General features: G+C 39.0%; 1 protein-coding gene across 1 annotated transcript; it reads right to left on the reverse strand.

The window, feature by feature from the left end:
* Window positions 1-6352: 6352 nt before the first annotated feature.
* Window positions 6353-15265, reverse strand: Jchain (joining chain of multimeric IgA and IgM). The gene is made up of 4 exons (XM_028890144.2): window positions 15060-15265; window positions 11347-11467; window positions 8265-8345; window positions 6353-7282 (listed from the first exon to the last, which is right to left on the reverse strand). The coding sequence occupies exons 1-4, from the start codon at window positions 15124-15126 to the stop codon at window positions 7069-7071; spliced, it is 483 nt and encodes a 160-aa protein (XP_028745977.1). The 5' UTR covers window positions 15127-15265; the 3' UTR covers window positions 6353-7068.
* Window positions 15266-26739: the final 11474 nt, after the last annotated feature.

Here is a 26739-nt window from a genome sequence, read left to right on the forward strand (position 1 = left end):
CAGAGAGTAATGGCAGAAAGCAGAAGGATATATAAGGCATGAAGACCAGAAACTAGAAGCTTTTAGCTGGTTAAGCTTTCAGGCTTTTGAGCAGCAGTTCAGCTGGGATTCATTCGGATGAGGACTCAGTGCCACACCAACTCCAGTGTCGTCCGTGTGACATAAACAATTATGTCAATAATAGCAGACGGGAGATACGTGTCACACGGGACTAAGCTCCCTAGAGGTCCCTGGCAGAGTGCCCGTGTTATGCCTCCTTCTCAAAGAAGATGTGCTTCACAGATCATGAGCTTCCTGGGCTGTGGGTTCTGTATAACTGCTTTTCTGATACTGTTCTAATTAATCTATGAAGCACAGCCAAAAATAATGAATGCTTGGGTTGTGAATTATGGAGGAAAGGGGAAGCTGGGCATGGATCTTAATCAGATATAACAGAATGAGCCATTTTTTAACGACCCCAAGCCGCTAGATAAAGAAAGTATAAAGGTTCAGGCACTTCAAGGGAATGAACACTCACCCACTAGGAATCCTTTAGGAATCCCAACTAAAGTGATTTATGGCAGAAGACATTATCTCATAGGAGGCAGATGGTGGGCCCCTCCGTTGAGGAAGTTCAGCATGGGAAACTTAAGGACCACAATAGAACCCCTTCCCCTTACAGGTGTAAAAGTACAAGAGTCCATATTCCAACAGGTAAAAAAGGTTTTATATTAGAAGAGATATGTGGTGGAAGAACTGAAGAAAGACTTAGAGAGGGTCTGCAGCATCCAAATTGGCTAAGTGGGTCATGAGAACCAGAAAAGTAGAAGAGTATAATAAACTAGAGAGCTGCTGAGATAAGATGAAGGACACAGCCGCAACCGCAAAGAAGCCTTCACAAGTCTAGGGACTGTACTAAGTTTAGAAATCACTGACTGCCCTGTGGGTCATAAAGTTCTTGTGGGTGAAGGGATATGTCTAGCACCGATTAATAATTGTGTGCTTGCTGTTTTTTTTTTTTAAGATGATGTAATTGAATTATTGCCAAGCTCTTGTTGTTCCTTGTATGACTTGACAGTTTTCTTTTCTGTATATAAACTACTGATTTGCAGAAGTAAAATTGCAGCAGATTCAAAAACCACTTCTGAGTATGTTGTCTGTCTGTCATTCGCCGAATCCTTGTCTTCCTGACTACCCAAGCCCTGGTTCTCCTACGGTCTGGTGTCCCTAGTGGGCCAGTCCATGGCAGCTCAGAGGCTTCTAGTCTGAGGAAACAGGATCAGCTGAGGAACTGGCGAGGTGAGGTAGGTGTGGCTTGTTCTGCTTCTCTGATCTTCCAGCATTCACCCCAGTAACTGGCCTCAGGTTTGATTTTATTAAGAAGTACTTTTAAGATTCGTGCTACACGGTTTAGAGTTCGTGAGTTCCCACAAGCTTGGTTCAGTTATCTCTATAGATTTTCCCATCATGATCTTGACTCCTCTTGCTCATATAATCCCTCCTCCCTCTCTGGACTCCCAGAGCTCAGCCCAGTACTTGGCTGTGGATCTCTGCATCTGCTTCCATCAGTTTCTGGATGAAGGTTCTATGATCACAATTAGGGTAGACACCAATTTGATTACTGAGGAAAGCCAGTTCAGACACCCTCTCCACAATTGCTAGTAGTCTTTGCTGGAGTCTTCCTTGTGGGTTCCTGGGAATTTCCTAGCACCAGGTTTCTCCCTAACCCCATAATGGCTCCCTCTATCAAGATATCTCTTTCATTGCTCTCCCACTCCATCCCTCCCCCGGCTCAACCATCCAGTTCCTTCATGTTCTCATCCCTCATCCTCTCCCCTCTACTACACCCCTCATCCCTAGTTTACCAAGGACATCTCATCTATTTCCCCTTCCCAGGGCGATCCATACATCCCTCTTAGGGTCCTCCTTGTTACTTAGTTTCTGGAGCTGTAGGTTGTAGTCTGGTTATTCTTTGCTTTATATCTAGTATCCACTTATAAGTGAGTACATACCATGTTTGTCTTTCTGGGTCTGGGTTACCTCACTCAGTATGATTTTTTTTCTAGTTCTGTCCATTTGCCTGCAAATTTCATGATGTCATTGTTTTGTACAGCTGAGTAATAATACTCCATTGTGTAAATGTATCTCATTTTCTTTATCTTTTCTTTGGTTGAGGGGCATCTAGATTGTTTCCAAGTTCTGGCTATTACAAATAACTCTGCTGAGCAAGTGTCCTTGTGGTATGATTGAGCATCCCCTGGGTGTATGTTCAAGTGGTATCATTGGGTCTTAAGGTAGATTGATTCCCAATTTTCTAAGTCACCATACTGATATCCAAAGTGGCCATACAAGTTTGCACTTCCACTGGCAATGGTGGAGTGTTTCCCTTACTCCACATCCTCTCCAACATAAGCTCTCATCAGTGTTTTTGATCTTAGCCATTCTGACAGATGTAAGATGGTATCTCGGTTATTTTGATTTGCATTTCCTTGATGACTAAGGATGTTGAGCAATTCCTTAAATGTCTTTTGGCTATTTGAGATTCTTCTGTTGAGAATTCTCTATTTAGATCTGTAACCCATTTTTTAATTGGATTATTTGGTATTTTGATGTCTAGTTTCTAGAGTACTTCATATATTTTGGAGATCAGCCCTCTGTCAGATGTAGGGTTGGCAAAGATCTATTAAATGAAACTGTGAATGAAATAACCCTTTCCTCTCCAAGTTGCTTTTAGTCATGGTGTTTCATCACAGCAATAATAACCCTAATGTAGACAAATTTCTAAATGGTCTTACTAAGTAAAAAGCATCATCTGGGCTTCAGCAGTGTCCAGTAGTACCCACTCCTACAGCTCTACCACCCACAGTATATATACACTATTTTTCCAGCTGACTCCACTCTGTGCATTCAGTTTCCCTTAGTGGACATGCCAAGATCCTGGCATCTTCAACATCCTGAGGTCTCCATTCTGACTTAGGTCTCACCTTCACAGCATCTAGGTCAGACTCAAGGAAAAGGCTTCCAAGACTCTCCTTGCAGGGAATCCAACCATGTCACATATCAGCTTTATAAAACCTTGTGCAAGCCTCCATGACTCTGTAGTTCATGCATTTTGTTTTTCCTGCAGATCCATACCCATATAAACAATGCTGCCATGTTCTGTGGCCACCTCAAGATGTAGTTTGACTCCCTTCTCTTATAGTTGTGGTGGCCTCTGTCTACCTTGGAGGCTGAACCTAGGGTGTGTTTTCAAGAAGAGACTTCAGCTGTATTCTAGGTTGAAGCTGTCTACTTTCAAATGAGTTTGTACTTCACAATGTGGAGTCTTTGAGGGGTGCGGCCATGCTATCAAGATACCTTTCCTATTGTCCCAGTGCAAAGTGTGAGGTCTCCCCTTAGTTTTGTCCCTTTGTGTCCATTTGCCTGCAAATTTCATGACAAAATTGTTTTGTACAGCTGAGTAATACTCCATTGTGTAAATGTACCTCATTTTCTTTATCCTTTCTTCAGTTGAGGGGCATCTAGGTTGTTTACAAGAGCAATGTGCACAACCCCTTAGTTGTGCTAACTCTTTAACAACTGTAGCTGCTTTCTTTGCTCTTTTTGCTGACAACTTTATAAACTTTCTCCCACTCCATTCCTTGACCACATGCACATTTTTCCTGTCCTTCTGCTCCTCTGGATAGTCTTGCTCACAGTGAACTGGATAAGACAACTCTGGAGAGGTGAGAAAGTTGTTTGGCTTGAACTGTTTGGGGGGGCCCCAGGCGGTGGGACTAGGGCCTGTCCCTAGTGCATGAGCCAGCTTTCTGGAGCCTGGTGCCTGTGGTGAGACACTTTGCACAGCCTTGGCGCAGGGAGGAGGGGCTTGGACCTGCCTCAACTGAGTGTGCCAGGCTCTGCTGACTCCCCATGGGAGATCTTGCCTTGGGGGAAGTGGGAGTGGGGGGGACTTGGGGGGACCAGGGGTGGGAGGAGGGAGGAGAGGGGAATCTGTGGCTGATAATGCGTGATGAATGGAAAATTTCTTAATAAAAAAAATTAATTATTTTTTTAAGAAAGAAGACTAATCAGTAAGAAGCCACAGCCTGGATGCTATGCTGTCTTGAAATTCCCTCTGCCGAGCAACTTAGTCTATTAGTTTTTAATTCAGCCTCACCCAAACACCCAGGGCTCTGGCAGAACACAGCCACATTCTATTCCAGAATGTAGCATGAAGAGCCTGATGCCAGTTCTCAACAGAGGCTTTCCCTTCTGAAATCTCATGACAGGCACACACGGTTCACATTTCTATTGGCAGTCTGATCTCAACTCTCCTCAGAATAATCTATTAAGTTCAGTTTACAGCATTCAAGGCTTCTCTAGCCTGTAGTTCCAAACTCTTCCACATTTCTCCTGCATATCAGTTCCAAAGACCTCTGCTCATATGGTCAGGTTTATCACAGCCACACCCTCACTACTCAGTACCAATTTTCCTCTATCTGTTACTTTTTGGTGCTCTGGGGGAAAAAAAACGGTTTCTTTGGTTCACATTTTGAAGGCACAATCCCTCATGTCAGGGAAGGCCTGGTGTCAAGAGCTTAAGTCACACTGCATCTGAATTAAGGAAGCAGAGAACCGTGAATGCTGGTGCTCAGCTTGCTTTCTTCTCTTTATTCAGTCTAGGATTCCAATCCATTGGATGATGCTGCCCACATAAGGAACTCCCTCAGAAACCTGCCTAGAGATCTGTCTCCCAAGTGAATCTAGGCCCTGTCAAGATGACAGTATTAAGTGTCACAGCCATTTAGAAAGAAAGCTGGCTGGGCGGTGGTGGCACATGCCTTTAATCCCAGCACTCGGGAGGCAGAGCCAGGCAGATCTCTGTGAGTTCAAGGCCAGCCTGGTCTACAGAGCTAGTCCAGGAAAGGCTCCAAAGCTACAGAGAAACCCTGTCTCAAAGAAAAAAAAAAGAAGAAGGAAGGAAAGAAGGAAGCTGGTTCATGGTTTTGGGGATACAGTCCATAATGGTGGGGTGTTGGGGCAGTCATAGTGTTGTTCACTACAACAGCTATCCTAAGGGAAACATAAGCACACACATATATATGTGGATATATCCTTGTTTTCATGGACTCATACTAAATAAATAAATGTAACTGTCAAAAATCTTTAGGTATGCTACTTTGTAAAATGAAAACAGAACTCTTCATAATCCTATGAAAATTAAATGAGATAATGCATATTTAAAAATTTATAGTCATTGTACTCTGTAATCCAACCACTAGGGGGAAGTATAGGCTCATAATCCTAATGCTATGGTTGCACTGCCCCCCCCCACACACACACACACAGCAGCAGCAGAATTTAGGAATTTGTAAGAGCTGTAATTTCCCCAGCTTCCACACCCCCAAAACTACTTAATCAGCATCTTTTGAGGGGAGGAGCTTAGTAACCTACTTTCCTGAGTCCTCCGGGTTATTCTCATGCACTCTGAAGTTAGGAACCACAACACACACCTGTGTTATTCACCAGTTTGCTGCCTGGACAGAAAGATGAGCAAAAGAAAACAGTCACAACTGTAATTGACTAACTATTGCTAATTACTATGACAGCTACACTAAATGACTATAAACACAGATACATATAGAGGATGTATCATCATTCTCATAAAAGTCTGTGGGATAGTAATTTGAATTCCATTTTTAAAAGAAGAAATTATCTTAAACTGAATTACCTTGTCTGATGCTAATTCAGTCACTTAAGAGTTGGTATTTTAACTTGGGCCATTAAAGTTACCTACTAGACTAATATACACAGCTACCATACAGCCAAGACCTGGAAAGTCCACCCCACTGTTCCCAGGTCAGAAGTACCTACGTGTTTGGCTTCTGACTCAGCAGTTACTTTCCATAGTGCCCTTAGATAAATACATCAATTGGCCATGGCTTCCTGCCATAAGGTTTCTTTGTGTGTGACCAGTTAGTATTCTGAAATTGCCCTACCATTTATGTGAGTGCTTTCTACTTGGACAAAGCTGGATAAAGTTTTTTGTTTTTTAGTTTTGTTTTGTCTTTTTGAGTGGGCATAATTTGTTTTCTTCTGTTTGCAATGCTGGACATCAAACTCGAGGCCTTAAACATGGTAGGCAAGCACTGAGTACACCTCCTGCTTCCATACATTGGGTGCTACATGCTATGGGCCTGGCCTTTGTCCCTAATTTTAAATGTGAAATGACAAAGACTTCCCAAATATGTACTCAGATAAACTTTGTGATGAATGCACCACTACATTATGCTGACAAACCGTTCGCCAATAATAAGTTATATTTAATTTACATATAAGAAGATTAAACACAAGCAAAAATTGTTCCAATAAATTATTTCACACGGGTGTATATATGCTTATGAATCTATTTAATTGTTCAAACTGTGCTAGAGAATACATATTTAGGAATACAAATTTCATTAGACTCAGCTGCAACACAGAAGACTCCTCTAAGAATTTCAGACAATAATCTGATTGACAAAAAATTTATCAAAAAAAATCAAGTGCCAAGTCTGTGTTATATGAAAATATGTTTTTTTCATTTGTGCATCAAATCATATCACTTTCAGCAAAATGGTTTTGTAAATAGTTCCAAAATGTGTCCTTCACAGCTTCTAGTAAAGATACATAATTGCCCTGCGTTTATGTGTATGTTTTCTCTACACAGTGAGACATTAAGAGAGAGGATAGTACAGAATGTGCAGAAGTTCCAGCTCTCCATGGCAAAGTAAGAAAGAAAAAGGATTTAACTGAATTATGTCTCTTGACTTTTACTCTTGGAATTTTACTTTCTCCCCTTGTTTACATTTTTAAACACTAGAAAATGAACTCTTGCAAATACCTCCTCAGGCAGGCATGAGGATTTAATACTTAGAATCAAGAAGGAATTACATAATAATGATAGCAATGTTGATATTTTAACTATTTTAAGGGAATGTTAGTTTTATACCATCCAAAAAGAAAAAAAAAAAATCCTGGTTTCAAACTCATTAGCAGTAAGGATAACTTCTAGGTTCAAATGGAGAGCTCCTAAAGACAGAGTTGCAGAGTGAGCAGTGACTCAAACTAGTCGGGGTAGCAGGAGTCAGGGGTCAGAGCTGTGGCCACCATTTTAGTCTCACCACGATACCTAAGTGGGACCATGGATGTGTAGCACTTGTTTCTGTTGTACATGTAGCAGGTCTCGGGAACAGCACTGTCTTCATTGCAGAGAGTGCTCTGGCTGGCAGTGACAACCTGATCACCCAGCTCCACTTCCACAGGATCGCATTTCTTACAGCTGGAAAAACACATAGGTATTAGAAATCCCCCAGTCAATATTATCTCAATATACAAGTCACTATAAATGTTTATCTGACGTCTGTTAGTTCTTGTAGCTCTAACCTACAATAAATGATAAGTCTTTCCAGACCTAATCATCTGCAAAACAGAACACTTTATAAAATTCTTTAATCGTCCCTGTACCAAATGTAAGTGAAAGTAAGCAATATAATTAATGATATGATGATACAATCATCTTACCCACACTATCCAGCAGCTTCCACTGTGTTAGTTTCTCCATAGCTATAGGTTTGTTTCAATGAATTCAGTTTTAGTGACAAGAGGAATATATATTATATATGTAGATATACATATATTATATATATGGATCTACACGTACAGACAGATATATTTAGGGGAACAGTGTTTCACTATATTGCTCATGCTGGCCTGGAACCATCAATCCTCCTAATCCTGCACCATCCTCTTGAGGGAATTTTCAGGAGGTGTTTTTTGGTTTGGTTTTTTTAAGACAGGGTTTCTCTGTGTAGTTCTGGCTGTCCTGCAATTTACTCTGTAGACCAGGATGCCCTTGAACTCGGAGATCTGCCTGGCTCTGCCTCCCAGGTGCCAGGATTAAGGCGTGCGCCACCATGCCCAGTGAGGAACCTTTTTTGTTTTTGACATTGGATTCTGTCATCTGCAAAGAAACACATGCATGCTAAAACCTAAAGCTACTTATTTAAATGTGGAGGTAAATCAGCCACTTCTGTATAAATAACAATAATTTCTTCTTTGGAATAAAGTTATTGCTACTATTTTCCTATGACCAAGTTTCATGAAGTTCTGGTACCTCGTCATTAACGTAGCATCAATGTATTCAAAAGGTCAGACATTTGTCAATGTCTTATATCCCAATGTATTTTCAGAAATATTATTATTAATAAAATTAATTAAAAGCAATTAACTTCAACATATGTAAGTATGAAGGAAAACCTTACAGGTCCGACAAATGGTACACAAATTTCGTTCTCAGTGGAGAGGTGGGATCCGAGATATTCTCCCTGTTGTTCAGAGGGACGCTAAAAGGAGAGAGAGAAAACGGTAAAACAATAAATACAAATATTGTTGTTCCTGGTGATAATGTCTTAAGGGAGTAGTATTTACTACTTAACTTATTATGACTTCACTCAACTGTAAACTATTACTCAGGTCTCACAAGAATTTGTTACACTTTATCAGTTTCTTGGCTATAATCTAGTTGTTTTCCTAATTTATAGGGCTATGTGTCGAGTGTAGAAGGTGTTCTTTGTTTGTAGAATGAACAGGTAAAAAATATATTATCTGTATTTTTAAAGATATATAAATTATAAATTAATTTTTATTCATTTATTTTGTGTGTATAGGTGTTTTGTTTGCATGTATGTCTGTGTGCACCTTATTCATGTAATACCTCTGGGGGCATGTTTTATTTTATGGTTTTTTTAGGAAGGAGTTTTTCACCTGGTTTTGTTTGGGGGTGGGTTTTATTGTGTTTTCATTTATTCTCTTGTTTTGGAGGGATTGTTTGGTGTAGTTTTATTGTTTGAGTATTGAGATGGCATTTCATATAGCTTAGGTTTGCTTCAAACTCACTTTGTAGCAAAGGATGACCTTGAACTCCTGATTCTTTTGTCTCTATCTCCCAAAGGTTGAGACTACTCAAGTGTGTCACCATTCCCAGTTCAGCATGGACTACTTTATATACTTTATATTGTATTCCCAGTACTAACCCTCAACATTAGCTATTCACTAAATAAAGATTTTTTTGAATTAATAAATTTGTCTATGATTTGATTTTATTATAAAGGCTCTTATGATATTAGAAAGGGCTCTTTAGCGTTCATTTATTTATTACATGTATTGTTGATGGTGAGCATGCTCATGCCACAGCACCTGTGTGGAGGTCAGAGGGTAACTGCAGGAGTCAGTCCTCTCCTTCCGCCATGCAGTGTCCTGGAGACCAAATCCAAGATGTCAGCCTTGCCAGCAAACACCTTTAATGCAGTGAGCCACCTCATTAACTCAAAAAAAGGTTTTAAATGATGGGAAGGACAGGGAAATAAACATTTATAAGGGTCTACTGTGAGGCAAACACTGTTCTTGTATAAATTTATATTATGTAGTCTAAGGCCCAAATACATACTTATCTATGCATGATTATCCTTTTTCACAGCTCAGGAATAAGGTTCAAAGTAAGTACATAACTTTTCCTAAAGCCACCCCATTACAGTAAGTAATAGGCTTGGGAATGGTGTCGTAACGACACAGCAGTGGCAATATCCTTAAAAAACACACACAGCAAACATCAGTACGCATCAGCTAAGTGTCTGAAGTAAGTAAATTATCTGATTTCAGTAAATGATACAAGTAAAAGATGAATTAGAAAAATCCTGGAAGCTACCTAAACAATTGTCCCCCTGGGGATTCAAAAGTAAGTGGTTCTTCAACATGGTTTATGTGTAATGTCATGGGCTAATTTCCTTTCATTGCATGTCTGTGAGAATCTATAACTTTCAATGAGTTCTGTGGACAAAATCTGAGCAAAAACGTCTGCCCTAGACTTCTGTAAAATTTCTTCAGCTTGTTAACAAAATTCAACTTCAGTTAAGTCATGATTCAATCTCATTAAAGGTGCTACACATCAAAAGTGGACTTAAGACACTACATTTAAACAAGGCAACCCCCTTGAAGACCCCTCCCTGCTAAGGGGAGCTGTTTCTGAAAATTCCCCTGGGAATCAACGGCTAAACTAAGACACACAGACTGGAGAAGGGTTAGCCAAGCTGAGAGGGCTGACGGAAATAACTCTTGAACAGAGGACCCAATAGATGTAAAAACAGAATAGAAAAGATGTAAAAAACAGAAAACACTGTGAATGTGAGGAAATAAAGACACACTACAGGATTCCTGGGTGGGGTTGCTTGTTTGTTTGTTTTTAACACAAAGTAAATAGAGTGAACAATCTTCAGAGCTATGCTAAGCTTTGTCGGGAGGGAAGGCACATTTGTAACAATATTGATAACAATTTTGGGGACAGCACCAAATGCATTTAATCAGGACAGTGACCCAATGTTAATAGACACATAGTTAAGCAAATAATAGTACTGTTTAAATATGTGACAGAAACTATAAAAGCTTTAAAAAGAATCGATATTCTCAATTTTTAAACAATAATCCTATGAAGTAGGCTCATTTTTTCTTCTATTTAAAGGTAAGAAATTTTAGGTTTGGAGTAGACAAATAATTTGATTATGTGTGAGAGTACAGTTACAAACTGATGCAACCAGACTTTGAAACAATTTTTAAACATTATATTTTCCCCATTGATAGCTAAAATTGATTTCTATGTTCTTTTCCTACAAGAGGTTTTTGATTGGATAAAACTATTAAGGTGGGAGTACTTAGCAAGGAAAATTAGTCACTGGTTGGATGAAGTAGAAATCTTATTTCTCAAGTGTTATCAGTATCCTTGCTATTGATTAAGTGCTACCAAGTATATAAGTCTGGGCTGTATGTGAAATGAAATAAATAGCTCTGAATCCAGTCTGAGTGGAAAGTCAATCTGTCAGCTTTAGTCAGTCTGCTTTATGAAGACAGTGTAAAATACTCACTAGTCCAGAATTAGAGAACAAAGTCGAGGGTTTACCATTACCTGAAGTTGCAGCTTGAGCTGACTAAGAACAACTCAGGTGATTCAAACTGAAATCGTGCATATAAACGGGCATGTCGGTGACTAAGTAGAAACCTCTGGTTTCCTTCACTTCTGCCTCAACTTCTGTAAAATTCCCTCAAGCTTGTTAACAAAATTCAACTTCAGTTAAGTCATAATTCGATCTCATTAAAGGTGCTACACATCAAAAGTGGATTCAAGACACTACATTTAAACCAGGCAACCCCCTTGAAGACCACCACCATCCTTCCCCCGCTCTAGGGAGCTCTCTCAGAAAACCTTGCATGATTGCCTTTAAGAAGAAAAGAAGGCTTAATAACACAAAGTATCTGATTATAAGAGAAAAGAGCAGAAATGTGAATGTCACATACACAATTCGGATATTTCTCTCCACAATGTCCTCATTAGGATTCTCGGTGGACCGGATGATCCTGGAAGTAACTCGGGTACACATGCATTTGTTGTCAGCAAGAATGATCCTTTCATCATCACCTTGGGTTTGAAAGGTAAAATGTATCATGAAAAAAGAAAACACAGATCTATGTTGTCCTGGGTGTTGTGGTGCAGGCCCACAATCCCAGTGCTTAGAAAATTCAGGAGGAAGGATGAGAAATTCCAGGGCTATCTAGTAAATTCCAAGACAGTCTGTATTACATAAAGAGATTTTGTCCATCCAAAAAAAAAAAAAAAGTGCATGTGTTTTAAGATGAGTTAGTTTGCTTTTCTTGCCTGAATATTATATAAGAAGTCTCATCCAGCCCAGGCTGGCCTGAAACTCACTTTGCAGCTGTGGCTGGTTTTGAACTCTCCATCCCCTGCTTCTACCACCTGAAGTGCTGAGGTTACAAGAGTATGCCACTACACCTGGATCAAAAACTTTAATTTTTATTATTCATCAGTTCCAATCTATTTTTTTCCTTTTCAAATCTATTTTTTTCCTTTTCAAATCTAAAAGAGCAAAGGAAGTCTAAACACAATCTAAAAGGAATTTTCTTTTTCTTCATTGCAAAAATTAATGAGAAGCTAAAGCTGGGCACTGGTGGCACACACCTTTAATCCCAGCACTCAGAAGGAAGAGCCAGGAGGATCTCTGCGAGTTGGAGGCCAGCCTGATCTACAGAGCGAGATCCAGGACAGGCACCAAAACTACACAAAGAAACCCTGTCTCGAAAAATCAAAACCGCCCCCCCCCCAAAAAAAAGAAGAGGAAGAAGAAGCTAGGCTGAAAGAATTCTGATTTCTATCTAATGCTTCTAATTTTTTTTAGTGATGTCACCTAGTAAAAATCAATAATAAACACCAAGATGAAAGATAAAACAGAAATCTACACTATTCCTCAATCAAAGGAAATACTTGAAAGTAAACAATATGAAGCATTTATAAATCCAACTGGAAACACTGAGTCATTCCAGAACTCTCATTTCTTTTTGTAAAAAAAATTTTCCCTTAAATTGTTTGGAACAAGCATCTTTTCTCCCAAAACTGTGTTATTTTGTAATATTTAATGTTCTCCACCCAAACTTTCCTAAACTATATATATTGTTTTTATAATAATAATCACAGGACACAGATCCAGCCAAACAGAGTAGCAAGAGCTATATTAATATTTCTTAGAAGAACTCTTTTAAAGGAGAGAATGGATATCAATGAAAAACACTGTCTGCAAAGTTTTGCTGTAAAAACAATTTAGAAAATATTGTTACATATGAGTTCAATTTAATATACAATATCATTATACAGAAAAATTAGTAAATATATCAGTATGTATTAAAGCTTTAACTTTGAGAGTCAATATTCATTCTCTGAGCCATGACTCAAAGAGATGTAAATATTGCAAAGAATAAACAAAGACAAATTCTAATTATATGATGTTGAATCAATACCAGATCATCTAAGAGCCAGTAATAGTCTTATTTTAATAGTTCTAGTTAAATAATAATGATGCACAATATTCTTTTTTCTATAACTTCAGGTATGCAACTTTTAAAATCCACCCCCATTGAGTTTCAACTGAAAAACTTATGAAGAATTAGTACAGACAGTCAAACTATAAAGGTTAAAGGGTCAGGACAGAGATCATTCTACTTGGAGACCTAACTATTCCTGACAGCAGAGAGAACTTAATTGAGATTCAGTCTTAATGGTAATAACTACTTCAAACATTTTAAGATTGCTGTTATTGCATTCTTTTTTTTTTTTTTTTTTTTTTTTGGTTTTTCGAGACAGGGTTTCTCTGTGTAGCTTTGTGCCTTTCCTGGAACTCGCTTTGGAGACCAGGCTGGCCTTGAACTCACAGAGATCCTCCTGCCTCTGCCTCCCGAGTGCTGGGATTAAAGGCGTGCGCCACCACCGCCCGGCCAAGATTGCTGTTATTGCATTCTTAATTGTTTGAAGAACAATGTACTAGTATGCTATTATTCATAAATTCTTAATAAACCATCAAAAATAAGTCTGCATGGTGCTGGAGAAGAGATGTCAGGGGGCAATTTAAGATAATGATATAGCACTTATTAATTCTCTAAAAAGGGCAAAATAATTCAAATGGTGTTCTCTTCCTTACATCTGTGTCTATAACTCTTAAATGCTTCTCTTAATGAAAATATACGTGAGTATGTAATGTCTGATCAGAGATATACATTAACAGCCAAGAAAATTGCTTCATTAGTAAGTATTAAATAGAAAATAGCCACACTCTATAAGGCATATTTATTTCCTTTCCAGAAACATAAGAGACCATCATTACTACTCACATATTTTTTTAAAAAATAATCAGCTTAATATATCTACCAGAAAATGTACAAAAACTCTTTACCAAGACCTAGACTGTAACATTTTCTCCCTAAAATTAAGCCCTTTTCCTAACAAGTTATTTTATTTAAAAGCATCTGAGACAGGATAGATGTGCAATAAAGTATTTGCTAAATTGAATTGCATTCAAACTAATAGAATTAGACAGCACTGTGTTGTGGATATGACTTCAATGGGTTCACTAAAGGTGGCTCCACTGTGCCAACAAAACAAGACAGCAGCTAGGAATGGGGGCTATGCAGTCAAATTGCCCAAGTCTACCTGTCACTTGCTACTGCGAGCTTAGATAGGGTATTTCACCTCAGTGCCAAGTGTTTCAACTTGCTGGAAATAATAGAAAGATGCAGAAAAGGGTATTGTGAAAATTAAGTGGAATACTGAAGGTAAAGCTTTTAGCATAATACCAAAATACCATAATACACAGTTCAATAAGGTAGAGCTGGCTAGGTATGATGGCACATGCCTGCAATCCCAGCAGAGGCAGAGGAATTTGGACTTTGAGACCATCCTGGTCTACATAGTGAGATCCTGTCTCAAAAAACAGGAGATGGAGAACAACTATTTTATATATAGCTACATTTATTTTATATAGACATGTTTACAGATATATAAACATGTTTGAAAACACAAGTGTTTATATACTCATATGTTTTGCTACTAGTATTTTATATTTTAAATATTATTTTTAAAATGTATTATTCATGTTATTAATAAAATATAAAGTGATTATGCTTAATTACATTTCTGTCTTGAAATAAGGATATACTTCTCTATTCAGAATATGTCCCTTGATACATCTTCCTGACAACAGAAGATGAAAAACAAAAATATCAGAAGTTCACACATCCTGAACAACACTAAACATTTTTAAAGGTTATGATATAAGGAAGTTGTTGAAACTGATTCCATTTCTCTGGAGAGATAAGATAAAAATATATTCTATATCATAATTACCAGTTATTACTTCACTTCTTTAGAATAGTAATTAAGGAGACTCATGGAGAGGACTATTGATTTTTAAAGTTAAACATGGAAACTTATGTGTGTCTACCTGTATGTACCCCAAAATATTTATTTTGTTATGCGATAGACCGAGGTAGCCAAACAGAAGAAAAAAGAACAAAGAATACAATAAGCATTGTCTGTGTATATAACAAGATTAGAAGGCAGCTGGCCAGCTAGCCAGCCAAAGCAGAAACATAAATCTTTAGACCTAAGACCCAGTCTGCTCTCTAATTCCCCTTATCCCTGGCTTTATTGTATAGGGACCACCTACCGGTTACAAGGACAGCCTTGAAAAAAATGGCCAGGACTCCCCAGAGAAGCAAGTGGGTCTTCTTCATCCTGTCTTCACTTTTGAAACACTAAAGCCAGAAAGCCAGAGCCAAGGTGTGTGTCTATAAGGAGTGTGCAAATGATGCTGCTTCTGCTTTCTTAAAATAACATCCCAGGCAACGGCGAGCTGCAAACAATCACAACTGTGGTTCAGATTTGAGCTGTATGCTACTCTGGAAAGAAGGATGTACTTCATGTTTAGATGTTTCTTTCTAATCTAAAGCTTTCCTGCAAAGCCAGGATTTGATGAATCATTTCTGCTTTGCATTTATGCTACAGCAATGTATAAACCTCAAGCCTAATAAGAATGTGAAATCAGAACTCTATTGAGAATGTTTAAATGAGTTCTCAATTTCATCATCTGCATACACTCTTATTAGTCTTCAAATCAAACATTTGACATTTTTCATGGCTGGAACGATAAGCTCAGGGAAAGAAAAGAAAAGGAATGAAGGAATAGAAGTAAGAAAGCTTTCCAGGTTCCTAATTGCATACTGTGTCAGTTTCTCTGCTAGCCTTGAATTAACCAAATTATCATAGTTAAACATCCATGTGTTTACTATTGCTACTTTCAGTTTATTTTATAAGTTCAGACACAGAAGTAGAATTTGAAACTGATAAGTCCTAAACTAATGTTACATTTTACTTCCATAGACTTGAGAATGACTTCCTGCTTCCCCCTTAGTAATTCCTTCTAGAACCATGCACTACAACACTCTCCATGTTGTCTCAACAAAAAAACTGAATCACTGGAGTATATGCCTCAAAATTTTTCACTTAATTATTCTCAAATTAAAAAAAAAAAAGAAAGAAAAAAACCTGAGTTTCTATTCCCATCTCCAACATCCTACAATCTCCTGTCTCGGAAACAGGATGGCTACATCTGTATGCAATAGCAACAAATGTGTGTTATTTTAGCTCTTATCTATAATTTTATAAGAGTCTCCTAACATTTTAAGAGGTAATAAACAATATTTCAAGGTCATAAGCAGGCAGCCTAAATGCAGGAAGTGAAGGATATGAAACCCGAGCACATAATTGCATCCTTCAAAGAATCTGTAGTGAAGGCTGAGGAGATGACTCAAGAGGTAAGAGCACTGGCTGCTCCTCCAGAGGACGCAGGTTTAATTCCCAGCTCTCAACTGCCTGTAACTCCAGTTCCAGAGGATCCAGCACCTTCTTGTGGTCTCCGCAGATACCAGACACACAAGTGGTACACAGACATACATACAGGCAAAAACCTATACACACAAAATAAAATCAATTGTACATTTTAAAAAGAATCTGTAGCAAAAGTCTAGCAAAAGCAAAGTCCCAGGCACTATAACAAATGATGCCACTATACCATCAAAGTATATTCTCATTTTAATACTACTCTGAATAAGACTTAAAAATTACTTAGGTTTAAGAAAAATTGCTTCTCCTAGTTCTGAGTGTGGTAGCGCATGCTTGTAACCAAGTGTTCAGAAGGCTGAGGTAAAATGATCATGAGGTCAAGGCCAGCCTGCCTATGAAGCCAAACCCTGACTCCAGAAAAGGAAAAGGAGAGAAGGGGGGGAGGGGCGTGGGCGAGAAAGCAGGACAGGACTCCCAGGGACAATTTTATCTACCAGAAAAGCACACCGATCTAAGAGGATATTTGTGGTAATTATGAAAATCAAAACAACTATCAACAACTTTTAAGTTCCTAACCCCAACTACAGTTTCTAAATGACTGACTTATTCTATAACAGAGAGAGAGAATATGAATGATAATGAATTCATGGTGAATATAGCTGAGCAATCGACCGCCTATAATCCCAGTATGTGAGAAGTAGAAGCAAAAAGAACTCATGAGTTCAGGCCAGCCTTGACTACACAGCAAATCTACAGTCAACCTGGGCTACATGACACCCTGACTCTCTCTCACCCCCAAAAGTTAACTGGGTAGTTTAAGTCACTATTTCCTTGAAAATATACTCAAGTCTCAACTGCCTCCCTCAAACAACTTGGATATATCCCTGGAGAAAGCGAAGTTTCCTCAAAATCTTCTTCTGTAGAAAAGCAAAGTATGATATATTTGTGATTATTACCGTATTTGGTGTCTCTGTCTCTTTTTGTCACTTTCCTAATCCTGTGGTTTAGTGTGTGCATTGTGTAAACTACATATCTAACTGTAAAGATGGTGCTGTAGTGTACTTTTGTCACAGGTAATACAGGGTCTGAAATCAGTGTTTGCCTGTGCAGTCTAGGGATCATCCACCTACAATCACTTGAAATATTAGTTAACATAGGATTTCCTGTTTACACTGAGCCAATTTCTGGAGAGATGGCCTAAGAATATGTGTTTTCAAAGGGCATCCCATCTGATTCTGATGTACTTTGAAGTTTGAAAACTGGTGGATAAGAAGCCTATGGGCAGAGAGGGCACCAACATTAAGTATGCAAGAGTATGGGGTTAATAAAGATTAAACTTTTAAAACAAAGCATCACACTGAAAACAGGTTAGCTGAGCTGTCGTTTGGTTTGGGGGGAGAGGCTGTTGCTGTTTTGAAACAGGGTCTTCCCATGTTATCCTAGCTGGCCTGGTACTCACTATGTAGCCAGGACTAGCCTTGAACTCTCAGAAATCCTCCTACTGCAGCTTCCTGAGTGCTGAGTTACCGGCCTAGGCCATCACAGTTGGCTTCTCCACAGTCAATATTTGAACAGTCTGGATCTGGGTGTGAGACTTGGTCACGGCCCCAAGTGTCAGACTAACATTAGAATTTTTTTGACTCAGTCTTTTGCAGATGAGCATGTTAGTTATTTCTCTCAATTTCACAATATCTGAAAACATGACACATGTGCCATCAGACTTAAATTAAAAGCTCAATGGGGTAGTGCAGGGAGAGTTTTCTGCTATATACCCCTAAAGTCTTATCTACAACCACCAACAACCCATACATAAGTACATTTGTGTGTATCAATTCATCTCAAGCTATGTCGTACAGCCATACAACAACAAAGACTGAAACTTTGTGTTTTCTTGTTGTTGCTGTTTGAGACAGGGCATCATATTTCCTCCCAGACGGGACTAACACTTAACTGTGTGGCTCTGTCTGAGCTTGAACTTCAGCCTCAGCCTCCAAAGCGCTGGGATTACAGGCCTGAGCCACTACAGGCAGCTCCAGACCGCACTGCCCCTTTTCACAAAGACAAAGACATATACTCCGTCCCTCCCTCCGTTAGCCTCTCTTCAGGACCATCTCTCCATGGGGAAGCATCTTCTCATACAAAGGGACTTCTGACAGCAGCCTGGCCTTCTGCCACAGAAACACTTGAAGCGTGATATTTTAATAGCCTTCTTGGCTCTAAGTCTAAGACGGAACAGAAATCTCTTGATTTTCTTTTTAATGGATTACGGTCTACATTTAATGTCATGCTGCATATTTCCCATCTGTACTAGAACTACAAGTGGAGAAAACAAGTTTTAATAATAAATAAAATTTCCCAACCAGCCACAACAAACATTAAAAACAAAGTACACATTAAATCTTGAACTAAATGTCAGTCTATAAATTTCAAGTAACCTAACAATCTTTAAGATTTTAAAAGTAACTTCTGGGGCTAGAGAAATGTTTCAATAGTTAAGAGTACTGACTGTTCTTGCAGAGGACCTAAGTTCAGCTCCCAGCATCCACATGGCAGCTAACAACCATCTGTAACTTTAGTACCAGGGAATTTGACCCTCTCCTGGCTTTCCTGGGTACCTGGCACACATATTACATACACATGCATGCAGGCAAACACTTAGATACATAAAAATAATAATAAATCCCTTTTAAAAGCTAACTCCTCAGTATTTCCAAAAATGCTACAGAAGGCACAATATAAGATAAACCCCTTCATATATTTTATAGTACATTGAATATTTTCATAAAGGATACATGAAGTAAAAGAATAATCACCCTTCAAGTTACCTTCTTTCACATTCTTAGCATTCATATAAACAGACTCTAAAATCCACTGATTCTAAAAAAGAGAAATTAATAATTTTAAAAGAAAACTAACATGTATACTTGAGACACTGTATAACACATGCTGTCAGTTATAGGAAAACCCCACAGCTATGCTTATAATCAAGAACACTAACACCAGAAATCCACAATTAACTGACAGTCTCACGAGCGCACACATGAGGAGAGAACTGACATGGGAGAGCTCTCTCCCCCAAACACAGTTGCCGTGTGGATATGACGGTGAGCCATCAGAAACACAGCATTTACCATGTCTCCATATAAACTTTCTCTAACTTGTGTAACTTTGACACAAAAGGCAGAGCAGAAATAACTGTTGGATCAACTCGGAGAAGTAAACTAAGGGAAGATTCTATTAGCACTAGAAGGAAGATCTTCAAAACAGAGAGAGATGCAGTAAGACAAAGCATTCTTTTTTTTTTTTTTTTTTTTTTTTTTTTTTTTTTTTTTTTTGGTTTTTCGAGACAGGGTTTCTCTGTGTAGCTTTGTGCCTCTCCTGGAACTCACTTGGTAGCCCAGGCTGGCCTCGAACTCACAGAGATCCACCTGGCTCTGCCTCCCGAGTGCTGGGATTAAAGGCGTGCGCCACCACCGCCCGGCAAGACAAAGCATTCTTAAGTGAAAACTCTGATGTCTCTATAAAACACATGTGACAAGTATTCATTATCAGTGCAGCATCAAACACATTAAAACTTCCCAAATGTCCCTGGTTGCCACCCTCAGTCACACATCTAGTTACTAGTGGAGGATAAAGGAGTTTTCAGCTGGGCATGATCACTCACCCCTCAATCTCAGCACTCATGTGGCTGACACAGGAGGACTGCCATGAGTTCAAAGCCAGCCCAGGCTACAAAGTGAGACACTGTCTGGAAAGGGGAGGTGGCTTTTTCCTACTTCAAAACAGAGGACCTAAACCTTAGTTCTTACTGAAAATCTGTCCTCCCACCAAGCTCCTTGCTGTGTTGTTTTCAATATTCTAAAAGGACTTGTCTTCCCAGAAGTTATACTCTGGGAAGACAGACAAGAAAAAGAAAGCTCAATAAATACCCATTGTGATAAATGCTCCAAAAGAAATCTGCACAGGAATAAAATGAGAGCACGTGGAGCAGGGCTGGAGTCATCTACTTCAGACAGTGTACTTGGGAAAGGCTCTGAGGAGGAAGCATGTCTAGGCAGAAACATGAACAAATCAGAAGACGCTCATAGAGCCATACAGAGTGATTTAAAACACCATCATTGACATTTTCAGGATTCTGTTACATCCCTAGATAGGCTAGGCTAATGAGTCCACTCCAGGTTTGCATTGTAGACTGAAGTGTCCATCAACCTAATCTGGGAATTTGGGAGTTTTTGTTATTTTTGCCATGATGGATACTGAACTGGAGGGCTATGTGCTGGACAGCAAGCAGTCTATCACCAAGCTACATCCCTTGTCCCCAGACTCTTATCTCAACACACTGAGAGATAATCCACTTTTAAGCTTATTCAAATTGTTGGCAGCATTCATGCCTCACCATTGTTAAGACTCACTCCCCATTTCCTGGCTGACTACAAGGTTTTCTGAGCTTCCAGAAGCTGAGTGCATGCCCTGACTTGTATGTAGTCCCTTTATCATCAAAATCAGCAAGTGAGGTCAGAAGAGGGCATCAGGTCCCCTGGAACTAGAGTTATAGATGGTTGTGAGCCACGATGTGGGTGCTTGGAATGGAGCCTGGGACCTTTGCAAGAACAAGTGCCCTTAACCATAAAGTCATCTCTCCTGCTGCACAAGGGAAAGACGTTTTGAAGGGGCCATTATTCTGCCTACTACAGAAACAAACAAACAAAATGCTACAAGGGAAAAAAAGCAAATAAATGGTATTTGATGGGGGAAGGCATGGCCTGCCCAGGTCAAGGAACAAAGAAGAAAACCCCCTAGATGCCTAGATGCAGCAGAGTGAGGAGGAAAATGGAAACGACACCGTATGCTTCATGATAAGAATAATTGTTGCAGGATATCTGATCGCACTGTGAAGCTCTAACACTGTGTTAACAAAATTAACTTTGAATCAGGAAAAAAATTATTATTAAAAGATAATACTGGGGTTGGGGATTTAGCTCAGTGGTAGAGCGCTTGCCTAGCAAGCTCAAGGCCCTGGGTTCAATCCTCAGCTCAAAAAAAAAAAAAAGATAATACTTTTTCTGTTGCCAAAAAACCATTTTGCCTTAACAAAAATATCTTGCCAAGAAGGGACTCCCAAAAGTAGGGTTGGGGCAAGGTTTTGTTTTTGTCTTTCCAGGAGAATAAAAGCATCCAACTATGGAATCTAAAGACCATTGGACAAATGAGACATCTGAAGAAAAAGAACAAATCATCAAGAGAAAATGTCCCAAGAAAAAGAGCAAATTGGCCTAATGGAATAGCATGCTTCCAACATGGTAGAAGTTCATTAATCCTCCCAAATGTTTGTTTTTGCTGCTCTCTACAAACATAAAAGGCAAATGGCCTTTTTGTGGTCCAAGTCAATTAAAAATCAAAGCTGGGTTTGACGTTGGAGTGTGGCTCTCTCCTTCTCTAAACCCAAGCATGCTTGTTACAGAAAATCCAAAATCTGTCTCATATCAGAAGAGCCACCTGGCATAGGACAGAAGAAAAGCAAACTTAAGGGACTATTCTATTGCCACTAACCTCATAATCCTTTGGTTTTATTTTGACTCTTTAAAACTTTTCTTAAGGTATAAATATTATCTCAAAATCTATAAAATTATATATATATGCACATAGATATGAATATAGGTGTGTGTATGTATGTATACACTTTCTGTTGGGATCATAGTAGTCATACAGAGTACTAACTAATTTTTAGAAATAAGCTTCATCTAGCTTCCTGTACGTATTTTTAGGTTTGAGTCTGAAGCAGGTAACTAGGAACTAGGTTTTTGTACTCCGAATGTACTTAATAGATTGTGGTCCTCTAAGCTTTTGGAGATCTACTCTATATGACATTTGAAATGTTTAAGTTTTCTGCAGTGAACCATGACCATTCCTAGCAGTGATCTTTGAGGTCTCCAAGATGATGGGGCCCTGCAATGACAGTTCTACCTGAATTGTGGTAACACCTCTAAGCTGACAAATACCACTCAAAGATCAGCTGTGGACTACAAATTGCTCAGGACAACTTCAAAGTTGTTAACTAAGGTAGTCCAGCCTCATAGACTACTCCAGCAAAGACTTCAGACAAGTCCTGCACTTTCCCATCACACAGAGACGGGACAACAAATGATACCACTAGCTCTTCCAGGATTTGACCATTATCCCAATTTTTTTCAGGGTCCCCTAATGATGCTATCACTCCCAGACAACAGGAACTAATTTGAAGAACACAGCACCCACATTCCCAAGAGGCAGGGTGGATGATTTTTGTCATTCAATGGGATATGGATTTTTGTCATTGTTTAGGGGGTTTAGTTGCAAGTTGTTATTGCTCATGGTCGGGGAGGAAATTAAGCAAAGGAGATTAGATTCATGGATCTCTTTCTGAAAAGAAAAAAAGGGGGAATATAGGAATGATAGGATAAAAGGGTAGATTATTGAATCTACTTTTAGACCAAAATGCAACTACTAGTCTCAAATATTTTACATTGGTATGGATTTTTGTATATTGATACAAATTTAAGGTTATTTTTGTTGCAACATACTATAAGGTATTATACCTATGCAACTCATTTAAAACTATAAAGTTCTAGTACCTGAAACTGTTTAGGATAATTAAGATAACAATCAAACTTGAGTAAGGGTTTAGATGTACACAGAAATCTTTACTTAGCTTCATGTGTTTTAGATAAGTGGTCTTCAAACCTATCTTCGGAGATCTACATACAGAACATGGCATTTAAGATGTTTTGATAACATAAGGCTTTTCATGGCAGTGAGACACATCTGCTCCTGGCAGCACCAATCTACATCAAAAGAGGATGGTGGGCATCGAAGGACCTCCATATGGAGTTGGCTTTGAATGTGACAAAGCTAGCCACTGGGCAAGACACTGCCCTTGCCTCCACTGCTGACAGTTACTGTCCAGACTGGACGAGCAGGACACAAAGGAAAATGACTGCCTAACTTCGCCAAGACAAGGTAGGCCAATCCTTCAAATTTTCTACTTCACAGAAAGTCTGTCAGATATTCTAGGCCTATAGGCCAAAGATGGATGCTTCAACATTACAGGGGAACCTTGGGTGACTGTCCAGGCAGCCAGCTGTCTCTGTTGTTTCTATAGTTTTGGAAGTTGCTTGCTCTGCACTTCTTGTTTACTCAGGTAATAGTATATCCTTCTCGGGTCTCTGATGAGGGTTGAAGACTAGATTCTTAAATCATTTTCTTTGACACCAAATTCAGTAAAGAAACTTACAAGAGAGATGTAAAGTTTATGAGGTTGAGGGACATAAAAGCTTAAGTTGTTGATCTAAGAAAATATTTTAAGGTCTAAAAAGATTATTTTTTGGTTATGATAGAAAGTACTTTAGGTATAAAACTTTGGACTCACCAAGATAGGATAGATAACAGAGTACTTTCCCCAAATTTGCCAATTACTAATGGACTGGACATTATGAATGTAATTCTTACCTGATAACTGTTCTCATTGTATATAGTTTTACTGTGCTAGAGTTAAGACCTTTCCTTTTTATTTAGACAATATCTGACAATATTTCTTACTGTATATAGTTTTACTGTGTTAGAGTTAAAAGGGGGAAATATTGTGGGACATTTGACTGCACAAGCAATGTTACCAATCATTTTATTTTATTATAACCACTATTGTATATATATAATGTGTGTATGAGTAAGGCCTTGTGTGCCACAGTGTGTATGTAGAAGTCAGAGGACAACATTTGGGAGTCAGTTCTGTCCTTCACTGTGCTTCTGGGGATCAACTCAGAAATCAGTCTTGGGCCATAAGTTCTTCTATACACTAAGCTAGCTCACTGGCCCAAGAGAAACAGTTTTTTCCTATTTAAATTGTACACATTTTTCTAGGCACAGTAGCACATGCCTGGAGTCCCAGCACCCTGGCAGATGGAAGCAAGATGATCCAGAGTTTGACGTCATTTTTCAGCTTCACAGTAACTTAAGTCACATGAGATGCTACCTCAAAAAAAGAAAGAAAGAAAACAAAAAGGAGGGAAATAAAGAAAAATGTGATCTATTTTACATTTTTGGTTTTTTGCTTCTTTGTTGAGCCATGTAACCAGGCCTGCCTATGCATGCTATGGAGAAGAGGTTTGCTCTGAACTCCTGGTTTTCCCACCTCCAGCTCTGATGGCCTGAGATCACAGACATATGCCACACACTCAGCTCTAGTCTGGATTTTACAATCAGCCATGGTCACCTTAAAAGTAAAATGAAAAGTGGAACCTGGACCTAATTTCCAGTTCTCTGCACCTTCCAAAGTACCAAAGTCCAAGACACTCATTTTTCCACATCTGTATGGAAAAATCTCTTCTAATTGGTATTTCTTATCCCTAAATATTTCAGCTTTTACAAGCAGAAATTGCAATATTGGTGTTTAGACACAGTATTTGTCAAATTTGTATTTAGATATCAGAAAACAAAGTCTTAAATCTAAAAAAACTCAAAACATGAGAAATAAATTTTATTATAACATTTCTAAAAATTAAAAATTAAGACAACCAAAAAAAAAAAAAACCGTTTTCTCCAAAAGCTTTCCACACAGCCTCGTAGGGCAGGTTTGTGGTTAAATGTTTATAAGGAGAGTCACACCTGGGCCGTGGTCTAGTTCTAAATAACCTGCACCTGCAGTGGCTTTTCACAGAACTGCCCTTGCGTCTGCCAGTCAGTCGGTTGGCATCACCCTTCACTTACCCTCACCCACAGGTCCTAATCTACAAGTGGCCTACTTCCAAACTTCATTTGGAAAAAATACATTTGGAGCTCACGCCCATTTTTCTGGAGACACAATAGTAAGGAGGGTCCCACGAGAACCCCTCAAACAACAATGCATAGCTTTAGTCACCAACCCCAGCAGTCTGGTCTAGCTGGGCTTTAAGGAAATGAACATATCATCTATTTGGGGAGGAGGCTGCTGCTATAGGCAAATATGGCTTCTTTCCTTTCCTGTAATATACAATTTGCTATTTCTTGTCATAGAATCCTCTTTTACTGTGTCATTTCCTTACCAGAAATTTAATTGTTTCCCACACAACCCTTCTCAAAAATTCTAAATTATTTTAACTTAATCTGAGTAAGTCACTATTTAATTCAAGCCACCCTTTACTCTTAAAATAAATTGTAATACACTCCACTTGTGTCCCTAGATTACCTTTCATATAGATTAGCACACTACTTTACCTTTTAAGTCGTCTCCTTCAAATGTATGTAAGTTCTCTCATATCTAGATGAATGCTTCCTTGAAGCAGAGTGGGGTCCATAAAGAGCAAGATCAAATGGCACATATTAAAAGAATAGGAAGAGAAACCAAACGGGAAGCATAGGGCTGGGGGTATGGCTCTGTGGGTTCTACCACCACCACCACACACATACATACACACACACACACACACACACACACACTCATGCACAAACACACATAGATGCATGCACACACATCACACACATGTATACATAATATTCACACACATGCACACACACGTACACACAAATATATCATACACACATACACAAATATACCACACACATATACATACACACACACACATGCACTCACACACACATACAACACATACATGCACACATATATATCACACACACATATACACATAGCAGGATTATTTGAGAAAAGAGACAGACTCACTTCTACAATTCTGGTACCCAGGAGACTGAAGCCAGAGGCTTGTCAGGCTACATAGTAAATCCCAAGCCAGCTTCGGTTACATGTGAGACCCTACAGCAGGGATTCTCAACCTGTGGGTCGTGATCCCCACAAAAAGTTACATATCAGATATTTACATTACAATTCATAGCAATAGCATAATTCTTTATGGTTGGGGTCACCACCATGTTAGGAACTGTATTAATGGGTCTCAGCATTAGGAAGGTTGAGAACCACTGTATTAGAGAGAGGGAGAGAGAACAGGAAAGAAAATATATTTTTCTCGTTTCAATTCTTTTATCAGGTGTTTGCAATTGTGTCATTACCATACCAAATACATTTTTCTTAAGAACAAGGAAAAAGAATAATGTATGTGAAGAAGAAGCCATAGGTTATTTTAGAATATTAGCTGCAGGGCTGTGGTTGGCCCGGTAAAAGCACTTGGCCTGTAAGCACAAGGACCTGAATTTGATGTCCAGAACCCATGTAAAATTTCAGGTGTGCTGGCCAGGGCTTCTAATCTCAATGCTGAGGACATGGGAATGGCAGGATCGGTGGGTCTCATTGGCCAGTCTAGCCTCATTGGTGCACTCTGGACCAATGAGAGACCCTATCTCAAAGGAAGTGGACCGCTCTCCTGAGGATGACACCCAAGGTTGTCTCTCCAGCCTCTGCAAACGCATCCATGCATGCTATTGCACCACACACACTCATGTATCCCCCACCACATGAACATACATACACACATTACACATAAAATAATATCTAACAGATGCAACTGTAAAGATGTATTGAG

Source organism: Peromyscus leucopus, chromosome 10 (assembly GCF_004664715.2).
Source record: "Peromyscus leucopus breed LL Stock chromosome 10, UCI_PerLeu_2.1, whole genome shotgun sequence".
NCBI classification, from domain to species: Eukaryota; Metazoa; Chordata; class Mammalia; order Rodentia; family Cricetidae; genus Peromyscus; species Peromyscus leucopus.

What these genes read in the sequence shown, in the direction of transcription:
- Jchain (XM_028890144.2), bottom strand. Translation starts at nt 15,126, where the DNA reads ATGAAGAAGACCCACTTGCTTCTCTGGGGAGTCCTGGCCATTTTTTTC. An exon ending in CAAGGCTGTCCTTGTAACCG is followed by an intron (nt 11,468 to 15,059) that starts GTAGGTGGTCCC and finishes TTCAAACCCAAG; the next exon opens with GTGATGATGAAAGGATCATT. An exon ending in GAGAGAAATATCCGAATTGT is followed by an intron (nt 8,346 to 11,346) that starts GTATGTGACATT and finishes CTCTCCTTTTAG; the next exon opens with CGTCCCTCTGAACAACAGGG.